This window comes from Triticum aestivum, chromosome 3B, assembly GCF_018294505.1.
Source record: "Triticum aestivum cultivar Chinese Spring chromosome 3B, IWGSC CS RefSeq v2.1, whole genome shotgun sequence".
NCBI classification, from domain to species: Eukaryota; Viridiplantae; Streptophyta; class Magnoliopsida; order Poales; family Poaceae; genus Triticum; species Triticum aestivum.
In genome coordinates this window covers 572318635-572331479 of record NC_057801.1, presented here as the reverse complement: position 1 = coordinate 572331479, position 12845 = coordinate 572318635, and the positions used below count along the sequence as shown (strand labels likewise).

At 44.7% G+C, this 12845-nt stretch overlaps 2 protein-coding genes across 2 annotated transcripts in view; one reads left to right on the top strand and one right to left on the bottom strand.

Annotated features, from left to right (window-relative positions):
• LOC123070991 (helicase-like transcription factor CHR28) overlaps window positions 1-9539 on the top strand; it is a 10237-nt gene extending 698 nt beyond the window's left edge. Inside the window, exons 2-14 of the mRNA XM_044494430.1 lie at window positions 1279-1348; window positions 1439-1531; window positions 1627-1755; window positions 1841-2047; window positions 2130-3070; window positions 3989-4060; window positions 4152-4229; window positions 4305-5184; window positions 5991-6121; window positions 6612-6827; window positions 7238-7792; window positions 7945-8154; window positions 9140-9539. Of these exons, the coding sequence (XP_044350365.1) occupies window positions 1279-1348; window positions 1439-1531; window positions 1627-1755; window positions 1841-2047; window positions 2130-3070; window positions 3989-4060; window positions 4152-4229; window positions 4305-5184; window positions 5991-6121; window positions 6612-6827; window positions 7238-7792; window positions 7945-8154; window positions 9140-9244 (3687 nt within the window). The 3' untranslated portion in view covers window positions 9245-9539. The remainder of the gene's footprint in view (window positions 1-1278; window positions 1349-1438; window positions 1532-1626; window positions 1756-1840; window positions 2048-2129; window positions 3071-3988; window positions 4061-4151; window positions 4230-4304; window positions 5185-5990; window positions 6122-6611; window positions 6828-7237; window positions 7793-7944; window positions 8155-9139) is intronic.
• A 235-nt stretch (window positions 9540-9774) lies between these two features.
• Window positions 9775-12098, bottom strand: LOC123070992 (L-type lectin-domain containing receptor kinase IX.1). Its single transcript, XM_044494431.1, has one exon. The coding sequence runs from the start codon at window positions 11990-11992 to the stop codon at window positions 9965-9967; it is 2028 nt and encodes a 675-aa protein (XP_044350366.1). The 5' UTR covers window positions 11993-12098; the 3' UTR covers window positions 9775-9964.
• Between the last annotated feature and the right edge of the window lie 747 nt (window positions 12099-12845).

Here is a 12845-nt window from a genome sequence, read left to right as displayed (position 1 = left end):
GATGCCTGCGGTCTTGTCTCTTAGACGCTGTGCCTTTTCGACTGAGATGTGTGCGTGATCAAGCCTTGGGCAAGGGATTCGGTGCGACTTTTCAGTTTGGGGAGTTATTTTATTGTTTCTCCCTACTAAGTGGCACACACATGCTTGTTGATGCTAAAAGCTCAGTTATAGCATGAGATGCAATTAAGTTATGCCGTCTATATATGTGCTTGTTCAATGTTGCTGGGAAATGGTATCCATCTATTGAAATTTGAGCCCAAACACATGAGCAGTGATCATATGGTGCTGCCTTTGTTCACTGGAGGCAGCTGACTTGAAGAGGTTCCGGCCCTGATGCATTGGGTCCAAAAAATGGCAGAGTGTTGGGTCACTGCCCTCGCCTGTGGTAGTATGGCAGCTGAGTCGATTGGGGTGGTTGGTAGCGACGAGTCTATGACGAGATATGTGGAGTATTACTGACTAGTTAGGGCGGTGATGATCGCAACATGTGGCTAAGTGAGGATTATAAGGGGTTAGGTGGAGTTGCATTGTTTTTTCCCCTTTTCTGGTATCCCAATTCTTGTGCATGTTGTTTCGATGTGTAGGGTAGATATATGTATGCATGTATGCATCTGCCTCTACTTTCTAGTTGCTCATGATCTCCAGAGTGTGAGAACGGTTAAGTTTTTTTTTTTTTGTCAGCACTCAGCTATTTGTTGTCATACCCTCTTGGGCGTGCTTATGGAGTGAAGGAGTTACACTCAGATATTCTAAGCTGGCTGTAAACTTTTTTATAAAAATTAGATGAATCAGTTTGATTTGATTTTCTGCGGGGTGATGGTGGGAATCTTGGATTCTTACTGTGAGTGACTCAGTGCAGTGTAATACATTGAACTTCCAATTATTCATTGGTTGTTGTGGTGAAAGGTGTTTCTCTAGTATATGGATTGGATTTGGATCAACATGTGACTTTTGGGAGCTCAGCTTGTTACTTGAACTACTTGATTGTTTGAAAATGTGACACTAAGCTGTTGAATGCTAGGGTTTCAGATTTCATCCATTGGTATTGCAGTAATTTGTTGTTGAATAATCATAGTGCATGTTTCTTTTTCCTAACAAGCCAGAACATAAAATCAAGTAAAAATGTTCCGTCTAGTATTTCTAGCATCATATGGATGTCTGTGGTCAGCACTCGCAAGATTGTGCATCTATATCCAGGCATGCTGTATCATTAATATCTTTTAGAATGTGTCCCTTATGTCATACCCTGTCATTAAACATCATGTTATTCAAATGCAGGCCAATCAAGGTTCCTTAGAGGCGCCAGTGGACACGACAGGTTTTGCAAATGGATTTGAAAACCATGAAGGTAGACTGAGCTTTTCATTTTATCATATGTTTTTACGAGAGCTTTGCTTAAACAAAATCATTGTTAAGCTATTGTTCTATCAATGAGCAGAACTTTTGGAGGATGAAATGCAGACCAATCAAGATTCCTTAGAGGTGGCAGTGGACATGACAGGTTATGCACATGGATTTGGAAACCATGAAGGTAGACTTAGCTTCTCAGTTTAGCATATGTTTTTACGAGAGCTTTCCTTCAACAAAATAAAATCATTGTTAAGTTATTGTTTTACCAATGAGCAGAACTTTTGGAGGATGAAGGTTTTTGGTCACACATAGACCCTTCGCAATACCAGATGGAAGCAATGGTGGAACAAGGAGATGGAACCTTTGACGACTCCGATGCTAAGCCTAATGGTTTGCTTGGCAGTGGTGAGAAACAGAAAAATGGCTTTAAACTGACACTTTATGTTCGCACTCTGTATGATGCACTATTTATTTGATCATTTCTTCGCAGATTTATCTGGAAACTGTAGAACTACCGATCATAACAACCAACCTTTACCAAGGGACACATTAAACCATATAAATGCTGCTGAAGAAGCAAATGCATCTCCATACGAAGTTCTATCAAATTGTTCATATGTTGGTGAGCAGTACTTTGGCAAAGCACAGGTCAAAGCAGAGAACCACTTAGAGGGCATGGGGCCACCAACGAATACTTGTATGTCAAATTTCTCCTAGGCAATATATAGTTTGCATCATCTGAGTTTAAAGAAACCATATTCATTTCATATCTACTGCAGATTTGCCACATAATCAATTCCCAGAGCAATCTGGTTTGAGTGAAGTTAAAAGCGAGGATACAGGAGCAATATTTGATAACACTGGTCAGGAGGGTAATCAATTCATACCAATGAACACATTCTCTTTTGACCATAATGCTGCTATCCCTGATATTTCTTACACTGAGCTGAACATTGGTGAGGCGACTGGAAGCATGAACAATGGCAATGGCAGTTGCCTAACTGTACAGGGAGATTATCTGCAGGGGGAGTTTGGAGAATGTCCCAAAGCAGAGTATGGTTCTCTTGATATGGCTGGTGAAATGCCAATGCATGATTTGCCGCATAACAATCAGTCATATGAGATGGAACAGATTCCACAGAATATATGTGAAAGCAGTTCGATGCAGACAGGCTCTCCGGATCAATATTGTGATGATACATCTTTATCAGGTTACTACATGTCGTCCCCAGAGTCATTATCCTGTGAGCAGATCCAGTCTGAATATATTGGTTTCAAGAGTGAGTCTAGCACTGACTCTTCTCCAATACCCTCAAGCAGAAACTCTACTACAGAGGATGCTGATAAATACTTAGGAGGCTCAACAAAACAGTTGCTGAACTCTAGTTTTGTTCCTATCGGCCACCAACACCCGTATAGGAGCCTGACAGATCAAATGCCTCCAGCTTTTCATGAACAATATGATATTCACAGAAGTGGCAACTCCTTTGCTCGGGGGAATTTATCAAGAAGTTGCTTTGGTGCAAATGTGAATGGTGGTTCTGATTTACTTAACCTTAGTAGCCATCGTGCTCCTGGTCACATATTGCCACCCCAGGGAATCCAAGGAAAACTTAATAACTTTCAACAATCTTTGTCTGCAAATCCTTTTGTTCCTCGATTTGGCGGGATGGCATATAAGTCGCATGATGAAAGGGCGACTCTACGACTTGCATTGCAGGTTATATATCCCTCTGTACTGTTGGATCCTCCTTTTCACACTTATTTACTTGGTTATACCTGCTATAACGAATCACAAAATCATTGGCCGAATAATGATTAGGGCTCAATTGGTTTGGTTGGAAACCAAACCGTACTCCCTCCATCCGAAAAAGCTTGTCCCTCAAATGGATGTATCTAGCACCAGTGCTAGATACATCCATTTGAGGAACAAGCTTGGGACAAGCTTTTCCGGACGGAGGGAGTAGCAAGGAGTACTATAGGAATTTGATAGGATGACACTTGTCATCCTAAGGAATTGTCTTGCCTCGGTCCTATGCACAAAATGAGCTTTGAGTGGATATGTAGTTTTCTCCAAAAACAAAAGAAGTGAACAGTATTCCTACGGAATTCCTTTATGCGTTTCTTACAAACCGAATGTATTTATAGGATTTTTCCGTCTGGAATCCTTGTTCCTAGGTTTTTTGTATGAAAATCCTCCAAACTAAATGAGACCTTATTGTGAATGGTTACTGAAAATCCCGAATTGCAGTTTTTCGTAAGCAATACTTGGGATACTTAATACACACTTTTAGTTTGTTGAGTATCAGCATTTGGAAATTCTCTGATAATGTTTATTCATTTGATCTTTCATGTTGGTAATTATTAATTTTTTGTGCAAGTTCCCATATGCTGGTTCTTGAGCTTACTAAGCTACGTTTTGTTCTGGTAACTGCTGGTGATTATGTCTCCCATCTTCCTATGATATCCTATAACCATACTCTATAGAACACATGGTTTGCCTTTATTGCCGTGAAAACTTAGTGATTGAGCACTGAATTTATCTGATGACGGAGAAAGTAACATCATTTAGTATTTTTTCTGGCACCTAGTTTTCATGTGCTGCTTCAGTATGCTTAACATATTTGAAGTTTGCCAGGATATATCCCAGCCAAAGTCCGAGGCTAATCCACCTGATGGGCTTTTATCAGTTCCTTTATTGAGGCATCAGGTACACCTTGCAGTCAATGCCATGTGATTCCCTGAAAAATAGTGTCACCAGCTTCTGCGTATTAGTACAATATTTCATCTTATTTTTACAGAAAATTGCTCTGTCATGGATGGTGCAAAAGGAGAAAAATGGTTCACATTGCTCTGGTGGAATTCTCGCAGATGATCAGGTATACTAGTTAATTTCTCCCTTCTGTTTGGCAAAGTGTGCGAATGTGTCTTAGATGTCATCTGATGCTTTTCAGGGCTTGGGTAAAACCATATCAACTATTTCACTGATATTGACGGAAAGATCACCAGTACCAAGGTCAACTGCCATTAAGCCAGAGCTGTGTGAAGCTGTATCTCTTGACGATGACGAAGATGACCCCACTGATCTTTGTTTGAAAAGGAGGTCACAGACATGTAGCTCTGAAGTGACAACAAGCACTACAGTTAAGACAGAGAATCATATTGTAGAGATTAAGGCCAGGCCAGCTGCTGGGACTCTGGTTGTTTGCCCGACAAGTGTTCTACGGCAGTGGGCGGAAGAACTGAGGAACAAAGTTACCAGTAAAGCTAATTTGTCCTTTCTAATATATCATGGTAGCAACCGTACGAAGGATCCTAACGAGCTCACTAAATATGATGTTGTGCTAACTACGTATTCTATAGTAAGTATGGAGGTACCAAAGCAATCAAGTCCTGATAGTGACGATGAAGAGAAAGGGAAGGCAGACAGATATGGTGCTCCTGTTTCAGGCAGCAAAAAGAGAAAGGCTTCCTCTTCTAAGAAAACTAAAAAGGCCACAACAGAGAAGAGTAACTTACCAGAGAAACCTCTTGCGAGAGTAGCATGGTTCAGGGTTATTCTTGATGAAGCACAAAGTATTAAAAATTACCGAACCAATGTTGCCGGGTCTTGCTGGAATTTGCGAGCCAAAAGAAGGTGGTGCTTGTCAGGGACACCAATACAGAATGCTGTTGAAGATCTCTTTAGCTATTTTAAATTTCTCCGATATGAACCATATTGTGAATACAAGCATTTTTGCACCATGATAAAAATGCCAATCAGCAGGAACCCAATTAATGGTTACAAGAAGCTGCAAGTTGTTTTGAAGACAGTAATGCTACGTCGGACTAAAGGTCAGTTACTGAACTTATTATTTGTGTTCTCCATCTCTTAGCCTGTGCATATTTAAGAAGCCTTACTTTGTTGTCTCCCAACAAGATGGCTTGCTGATTGTACTTAAACCACATTTTACATTTGGCATTTTAATCAGAGACGACTTTGGCTTAGAATTTATATTATGATAGTGAAGCTAGTGTTGCTTGTTAATCATGATAAATTGTTTATTAATCTTTCACCAAATAACATGTTGAAGAGTTGGAGTTGCTAGTTAATCATGATAAATTTTTTATTAATCTTTCACCAAATAACATGTTGAAGAGTTGGACTTGCTAGTGTCTTCAGACCATTGATGAAAATATCTTAGTGGATATATTAGAGGATGGCATCAAATCATCAATTAGCATGTTAGCATAATTTGTATTATTTGAAACTTCTATTTTGGCTATTTCCATGGTTAGTACTCTAAAATGGGTATTCTAGGTCTTATACAAGGAACATGTATTATATTATTGACAGATCAAATACATGTTCCTATTGTTTTGAACATTCCCACATTTGAAATTTCTGTCGTTTTATGTTCGTATCGCTACTGCTGTGCTTTTAATTTCATTTGCGTGCTTATGATCTGGCACCCTGCTATTCCTGTGTAATATTCTTTCTGTTCCAAAGTACTCCCTCCGCCCCATAATATAAGAACGTTTTTGACACTAGTGTCAAAAACGTTCTTATATTATGGGACGGAGGGAGTAGTTGATTTGTGGTCCCCATAATTTTGAATTTTGTAATTGGTGCTGAAAGTTATATTTATTTGGTAATGTAGCGACAATGCTGGATGGAAAACCAATCATTTCCCTACCGCCCAAGACTATAACTCTCAAGGCTGTGAACTTCACGAGTGAGGAGCGTGCATTTTATAACACCCTAGAAGCTGAATCGCGAGCACAATTTAAGGTGTGTTCAGTGTTAATTAACCATCCACTTTCTGATGCATTCTTTTTATTTATTCTTTCAATATTTTGATTTTTGATCTTGTGTTGCTATTTCTCTACAATAAATCAGTCAGGATTATATTCTTAATTATTGAATGTTATTCCTTTGTATTGTGAAACGTAGCTCATATATATTTGGTTAATTTCTATCTATGCTTTTGGAATATATAGATTACATTACCCCACATACCTGGACAGCAAAATATGTTACTTTACTTACGGGATTTGATTAGTACAGTCTGGATAACACACAAAAAAGAACTTGTACAGTCTCGAAATTAAACTGTTCATAAGAACATTTACGAGATGATGGCATGTTTGACCACTCATTTGATGTTTACTTCACTTCAAGTTGATTATGGCTCCTTATTTATGTGTTCCATTCTTAAACTTAAGGAGCCTACCTATATGGTCAATTGCTTACCTGGTCTAATCTGACAATTTATCTGCAGGTCTATGCAGCTGCTGGTACTGTTAGGCAAAACTACGTGAATATCCTGCTGATGCTTTTACGGCTCAGACAGGCATGCGATCACCCTCACCTAGTTAAAGGTCACGAGTCTAGCTGGACCTCTTCATTGGAGAGTGCGAATAAACTTCCAATGGAACGAAAACAAGAATTGCTGGTTTGTTTGCAATCTTGTTCAGCTATATGTGCTCTCTGCAACGTAAGTGTACTTGCCTCTTCTCTTCCTCACCTATAGTTATAATATCTCCCTAATATCTATGTTTACTCTTTGTATCTACACCATGATTTACAATATTTCATTTTGCTATTGTCATGCTGTGGGGTGTGGTCTATTGTAATTTATTTGAATAATTGTGGTAGTAATGTTAAATACTCGGAAGGGTTTGCTTTCGTGGACACACAGAAGGGAAACATTGAAAGGTAGTGTAGAAGGGATTGAAAGGTAGTGTAATTTCCTAAGATCGTGTCAGCATAAATTGGAACTACATAAAAGAAACAAAAACTGGAAAGGAAGCCCTTGGCTTCATTCCAGTTTCTTGACCCCAGCTTTGTCATGCCTAATATTCTTCCTCAGTTCATACCTAAATCTTAGCGACTTAAATTGTGCAGGATGCACCAGAAGACGCTGTTGTTACTGCATGCGGGCATGTTTTTTGCAACCAGTGCATATTGGAGCAACTTACTGGCGATGACAGCATATGTCCAGTCTCTAATTGCAGAGTCCGACTTAATGCAACTTCATTATTCTCTCGAGGCACCCTTGAATTCTCCTTGTGCAAATCAACAAGTGAATTCCAGTCTAATGATTCCTGTACAGAGATGGTACATACTGAAAATCAAACTGGAATTGATTCATCTTATGCATCTTCTAAAGTGAGGGCTGCCCTAGATATTATTCTCTCATTACCTAAAGTTGACCCCACCCAAAGTAGTGACAGCAAAAAAACAATTGGGCTTGCCTCTGAAAATACCAATGGGATGAGTTCAGAATATGCTGACACCAAGACGATAGAGAAGGCCATTGTTTTCTCTCAATGGACTAGAATGCTGGATTTGCTAGAGGTTCATTTGAAAGCTTCTCATGTGACCTACCGGAGGCTTGATGGAACAATGTCTGTTGCTGCTCGGGAAAAAGCCGTGAACGACTTCAAAACAGTTCCAGAGGTTTGTGTTCAATGATATTTTTTACATGCAACTTTCTTGAGTGTATCACAATTTGTTCTCTGTTGATTTCTGCTGTTTGGCCTACCCCAACTTGTTTGGGACTAAAGGCTTTGTTGTTGTTGTTGTTGTTGTTGATTTCTGCTGTTTGGCAGGTTTCTGTTATGATCATGTCTCTCAAAGCTGCGAGTCTTGGTCTAAATATGGTGGCTGCCTGCCATGTGCTTATGCTCGATCTGTGGTGGAATCCTACCACCGAGGACCAAGCTGTTGATAGAGCACACCGTATTGGCCAAACACGACCAGTCACAGTATCTAGGTTAACTGTCAAAGATACTGTTGAAGATCGTATTCTGGCGCTCCAGGTAAATTTAAAACTATCAGCGTAAGATCACTTCATTTAGTATGCCTACCCACCTTTTAGACTGGCTAGGATATCGATAGTAGGCTATTAGCTATGTGCTCATACTGACTGCAGGGACCAATGTCTCTCTCTCTCTCAAGAGACTGGTCTCAGTCGAATGAGAGAATTGGTGGGTCAACCGGTGAACCACCGACACCCTGGACTATGAATCCTGGAGTAGGGTGTCTTCACCGTTTTGATCAGCGGTCCAGCTTTTAAAAGTATATACGCGTAGTATGCTTAGACTGGCCAGGATATTGATACTTGCTCTGTGCTCCTCAAACTGGCCGTAGGAACCATGCCCTGGTTTCTCTCAGAGACTGTTCTCAGTCGAATGAGAAATCGGTGGGTCAAATCAACACCTGGACTATGAACCATCAAGTAGGGTGTCTTCACCATTTTTTTTTATCACCGGTCCAGTTTCTGAAAGTATGGACGTGTAGGATGCTTGCCTGCTCTCCCGCCCCTCCTTTGAGCAGTGAAAGATACTAAAGAAGTTGGAAAGTCTATTTTTGTAGCTTTAAGTATATCCCTAACATTATTTACATCCTTGTGATGTTGTAACTATATAGTTTCGTTTTCCTGGGATCACTTGAGACCAACCGGAACAATAGGTAGGCATCACCTGGACTGAATAGGGTACAACTTGAACACCATACAAAACAGTGCTATCATTTTGAGCCGTAACTGTAGGGAATGCCCTGACAGTAAAATTTTGTTAGAAGAGAGAAAAATTACAAGAGAAACTGTAGAAGGGCTATCTTAATACGAAATAATTAATTTCTACCTTTGAGTTCCTACTGCTCGGTTAAATCCTATGTGATGTCAACCCTTCCCATTGGTCCTCGACGAGAGGGTACTATTTATCGATGTGTTCTGTTTGGCAATGAATTTTTAGATGTGCACTATTTCATGCATTGCGTGCTAAGGTGTATAATTTGTCTCAGGAGAAAAAGCGGGAGATGGTTGCTTCTGCTTTTGGGGAAGATAAATCTGGTGGCGGTCAGACTCGACTGACAGTGGACGACTTGAATTATTTGTTTATGGTTTAGCATCACCTCCTGAGATGGAACGCAATTTTGCTCATGGAATGGTGTAATAGGGGCAGTGATAGATAAATATTTCTCAGGGGAGGTAACAAATAGCATTTCTATAGGGGCCTAGTGCTTTTAGTTTGTACAGGTGTTGAGATTTTGTAGTTGGAAGGTGTCATTGTGGTTGTTAGACCATCCAATTCTTTTGGCACTGCAAGTAGGGACCCGACCCTCAGGTTAACTTTCAATTGGCTGCAATGGTGTCGTTTGACTATTATGAATATATAACAAAGCAATATCGTTAGTTAACTTATATTTGTACAAGTTTTCGTCAGCACATTCTAATCTACTTTTTGGCTTACATGCGTCTGTTCAGTGCGGTTGTGTATAACCATGTGAAAGTTTGAGCGGCGTTCTAGTCTCGTTGTTGGTTTGACGTTGCGTGTGACCTGTTACACAAAAACTGTGGTGACTAGTTGGCTTGTATCGGCAAATCATCTCACACAGTTATAATCAATCTAGCAGCTTTATCACCTCACTCAACCTAATACCTCAAACTGCCTCAAGATATTTCTTCTTGTTCGGTCCGTTTGACCGATATAAACCAACACATTTTCATGCTATACAAACCAAACTCAACTCATACAGATATAATTGTACATTCAATCACACCTCCATGTTGCAGCACAATAATAAAAAAAAATCATCGTGAAAGCAGCTTCACAAAATCCACCACATTCACGGCTCCAGAAGTCTGTCCCTCACCGAGGACCCTTTGCCAGCATTAGCCCCTGATGACTCGCACTCGGTAACGCCTGGGTTCTGTGTGTTGGACGCACCTCCAACAGATGATACCAGAGCAGCCAAGTCAGGCAAAGGGAAGAACGTCGGCACCGGCATCTTCGGTGTCAGCACAGGCAATGGCGCCTCAAATTTCAGGGCATTCAGGGCCTGCCTGATGCTTGGTCTATGCGTGTAGTCGGGGTGAGCGCACCATAGCCCGACCACCATCAGACGCTCCATCTGCTTCTCATCAAACTCCCCCTTCAACCTCCAGTCCGCTGCTTCAAGAAGGGCATTCTTCCCATAAAGCTCCCAGACCCACGGCACCAGCCTCGCCTTGCTCGGCTCCGCCGTGGGCTCCGATGGCTGCCGTCCACAAGCAATTTCCAGTGCCACGACGCCGAAGCTGTACACGTCCGACTCTCGGCTTGACTTGCCTGTCGTCAGGCACTCTGGCGCCAAGTAGCCCAGCGTGCCAGCCAGGACGGTGGTGTAGGGCTGGCTGCCATGCTCAACGAGCTTGGCAAGGCCAAAGTCGCCGAGCTTGGCACTGAAGGTGGCATCCAGCATCACATTGCTCGGCTTGATGTCGCGGTGCACGATGCACTGAAGGCACTCCTCGTGGAGGTAGAGCAGGGCCGACGCGAGGCCCAGTGCAATGTCATACCGTGTCGGCCAGGTGAGGTGCACGCCCTTGCCGTAGAGGTGCTGGTCGACGCTGCCATTGGGCATGAGCTCATAGACGAGCAAGAAGTCACCACGGTGTTCATGGCACCACCCGACAAGCCGGACCAAATGCCGGTGGCGCAGCTGGCTGATGATGCGTACCTCGGCCGCGTACTCCTTGCGGCCCTGGGTCGACCCCTTGGAGACCCTCTTGATGGCCACCTCCTGACCGAGCTCCTTCAAGAATCCCCGGTAAACAGCACCGAACCCGCCCTGCCCGAGCTTCCTCTGCTCGGAGAAATTTTTGGTTGCTGCCACCAGTTCAGCATAACGGAACCGTCTTGGCCCGCTCTGCACGATGAACTCGTCAGCTAGCTCGTCGTACCCCATTGCATCGTCGATATCGACGTAGGGGACACACTCTCCGGTCTTCCTCCATTCTTTCACGAACCAAACAATCCCTGCACCGACCAGCACAACAAGGAATCCGCACAATCCTAGTACCACCCACAGCACCACCGTCTGCTCCTTGCTGTCGACGCTGGAGGTGAAATCCCAGTACAGGACCTTGTGCAGCTCGGCGGCCTCGCCGGTGGCGGCGGAGAAGCCAACGGCCACGGCGTCGGGCAGGTGCTCCCTCAAATCGACGGCGTACCACAGAAGGACGTCCGTGGGGGGAGCGTCGCCGTAGGAGAGGGCCACGGTGAGGTTCTTGGCCTCCGCGTCGTACGCGACGTGCGCGTGCGCCGTGCGGCCGTCCTTCATGCTGGTTGGCCAGTCGGCGGTGGCCACGGAGGCGATGCCCCCGAGGTCGATGCCGACGTGGTCGTCGCTGGGGTCCCAATCGTTCCTGAAGGTGTCGAATTCGACGGCGACGACGGAGCGGCCCCCGTTGCGGGCGGAGGAGTTGAAGAGCCCCAGAAGGCCGCCAGCGGATCTGTTGGGGAGGACGGAGGGGAACGGGGAGAGGAAGAAGGCGAGGCCGTCGCCGGAGGCGGCGGAGGGTTCGGGGGCGGAGATGGAGAAGGAGAAGGCGGAGGCGAAGGAGGCGGGGCGGCGGGAGACAGGGTCGAAGAGTGGGATGGGGCGGGAGAAGAAGGCCCGGCCGGCGCTGCTGGTGAGGGGCCCGACGCGCTCGTCGCGGGTGAGGCGGATGAACTTGTTGAAGAAGGCGTCGCCCTGGAAGGAGATGCCCGATGGGGCCGAGTCCGAGGCGGCGGTGAAGTTGTAGGTGAAGGAGAATCGCGCGGCGGCCGGCGGCAGGAGGAGGGCGACGGAGAGGAGGAGGAGGGAGGGGACGGCGACGGAGATCCCCATGGAGTGGGTTGGGTGAGCCTTGGCCCTTGGTGGAGGACAGGGTGGGGCCGAGGTTGACTAGAATGAACAAGGCATGAGCTGGATTACATAAAATCCTACTACTTGAGAGTTGAGACCAGTAAAAAATACGAGCTGGCATTAGTGGTTTGTATTATTATACGTATTGTTCATTGGCGAAATCAAAGATAGAGTCACCGTCTCCCCAACGCGGGCCATGTATTTGGTGCGGATTTGTCGTGGGAACGAACACCTATGGGGCAGGGGCCCTTTTCGGTCCGGCGGGGGGCGAGGATCGCACGAAGAGCGGATCGAGGCGAAGCACGCGAGCGGTTTTACCCAGCTTCGGAGCTCTCTGGAGAGATAAAACTCCTATTGCTGCTTTGTGTTTGTATTCTGTTCTTGCTTGGGAGCGTGGGTGTCTATAGTTTCGAATGCTTCGAACCCCCCCTACGTTGCGCATGGGCCTCCTTTTATATGCTAAAGGGGTCACCGACAGGTGGCAACGCAGGCGAGGGCAAAAACGTAAAAGACTTGGTTGGTACAGCTACTTGTACAGTGTCCTCTACCTAACTCTGACTGCAGGGGACAAGGGCATTAAATGCCCGTCTGAGTCGCCTAAACAGTGCACAAAAGTGACCGTTAGGAGCGTCTCCGCTTGCCACGATGGCAACTTTGTCATCGCCGTTTGCCACCGCGTACCCCTGGCTGCACAGGCTCCCGCCACGCGCCCCTGAGAAGGCCTCAGGGCGACACGCGGGCGGATGCGCTGGAGCGCGGGTATAGAGTGGCAGCTGGCCCCCGGCAAGTACCTTGTCGGGGTCGTTGTCTTGCCGCGTCCGGAAGCTTGTCGCTC

Bases quoted from the DNA above. Each gene is read 5' to 3' on its own strand.
- LOC123070992 (XM_044494431.1), bottom strand. From the start codon at position 11,992: ATGGGGATCTCCGTCGCCGTCCCCTCCCTCCTCCTCCTCTCCGTCGCC.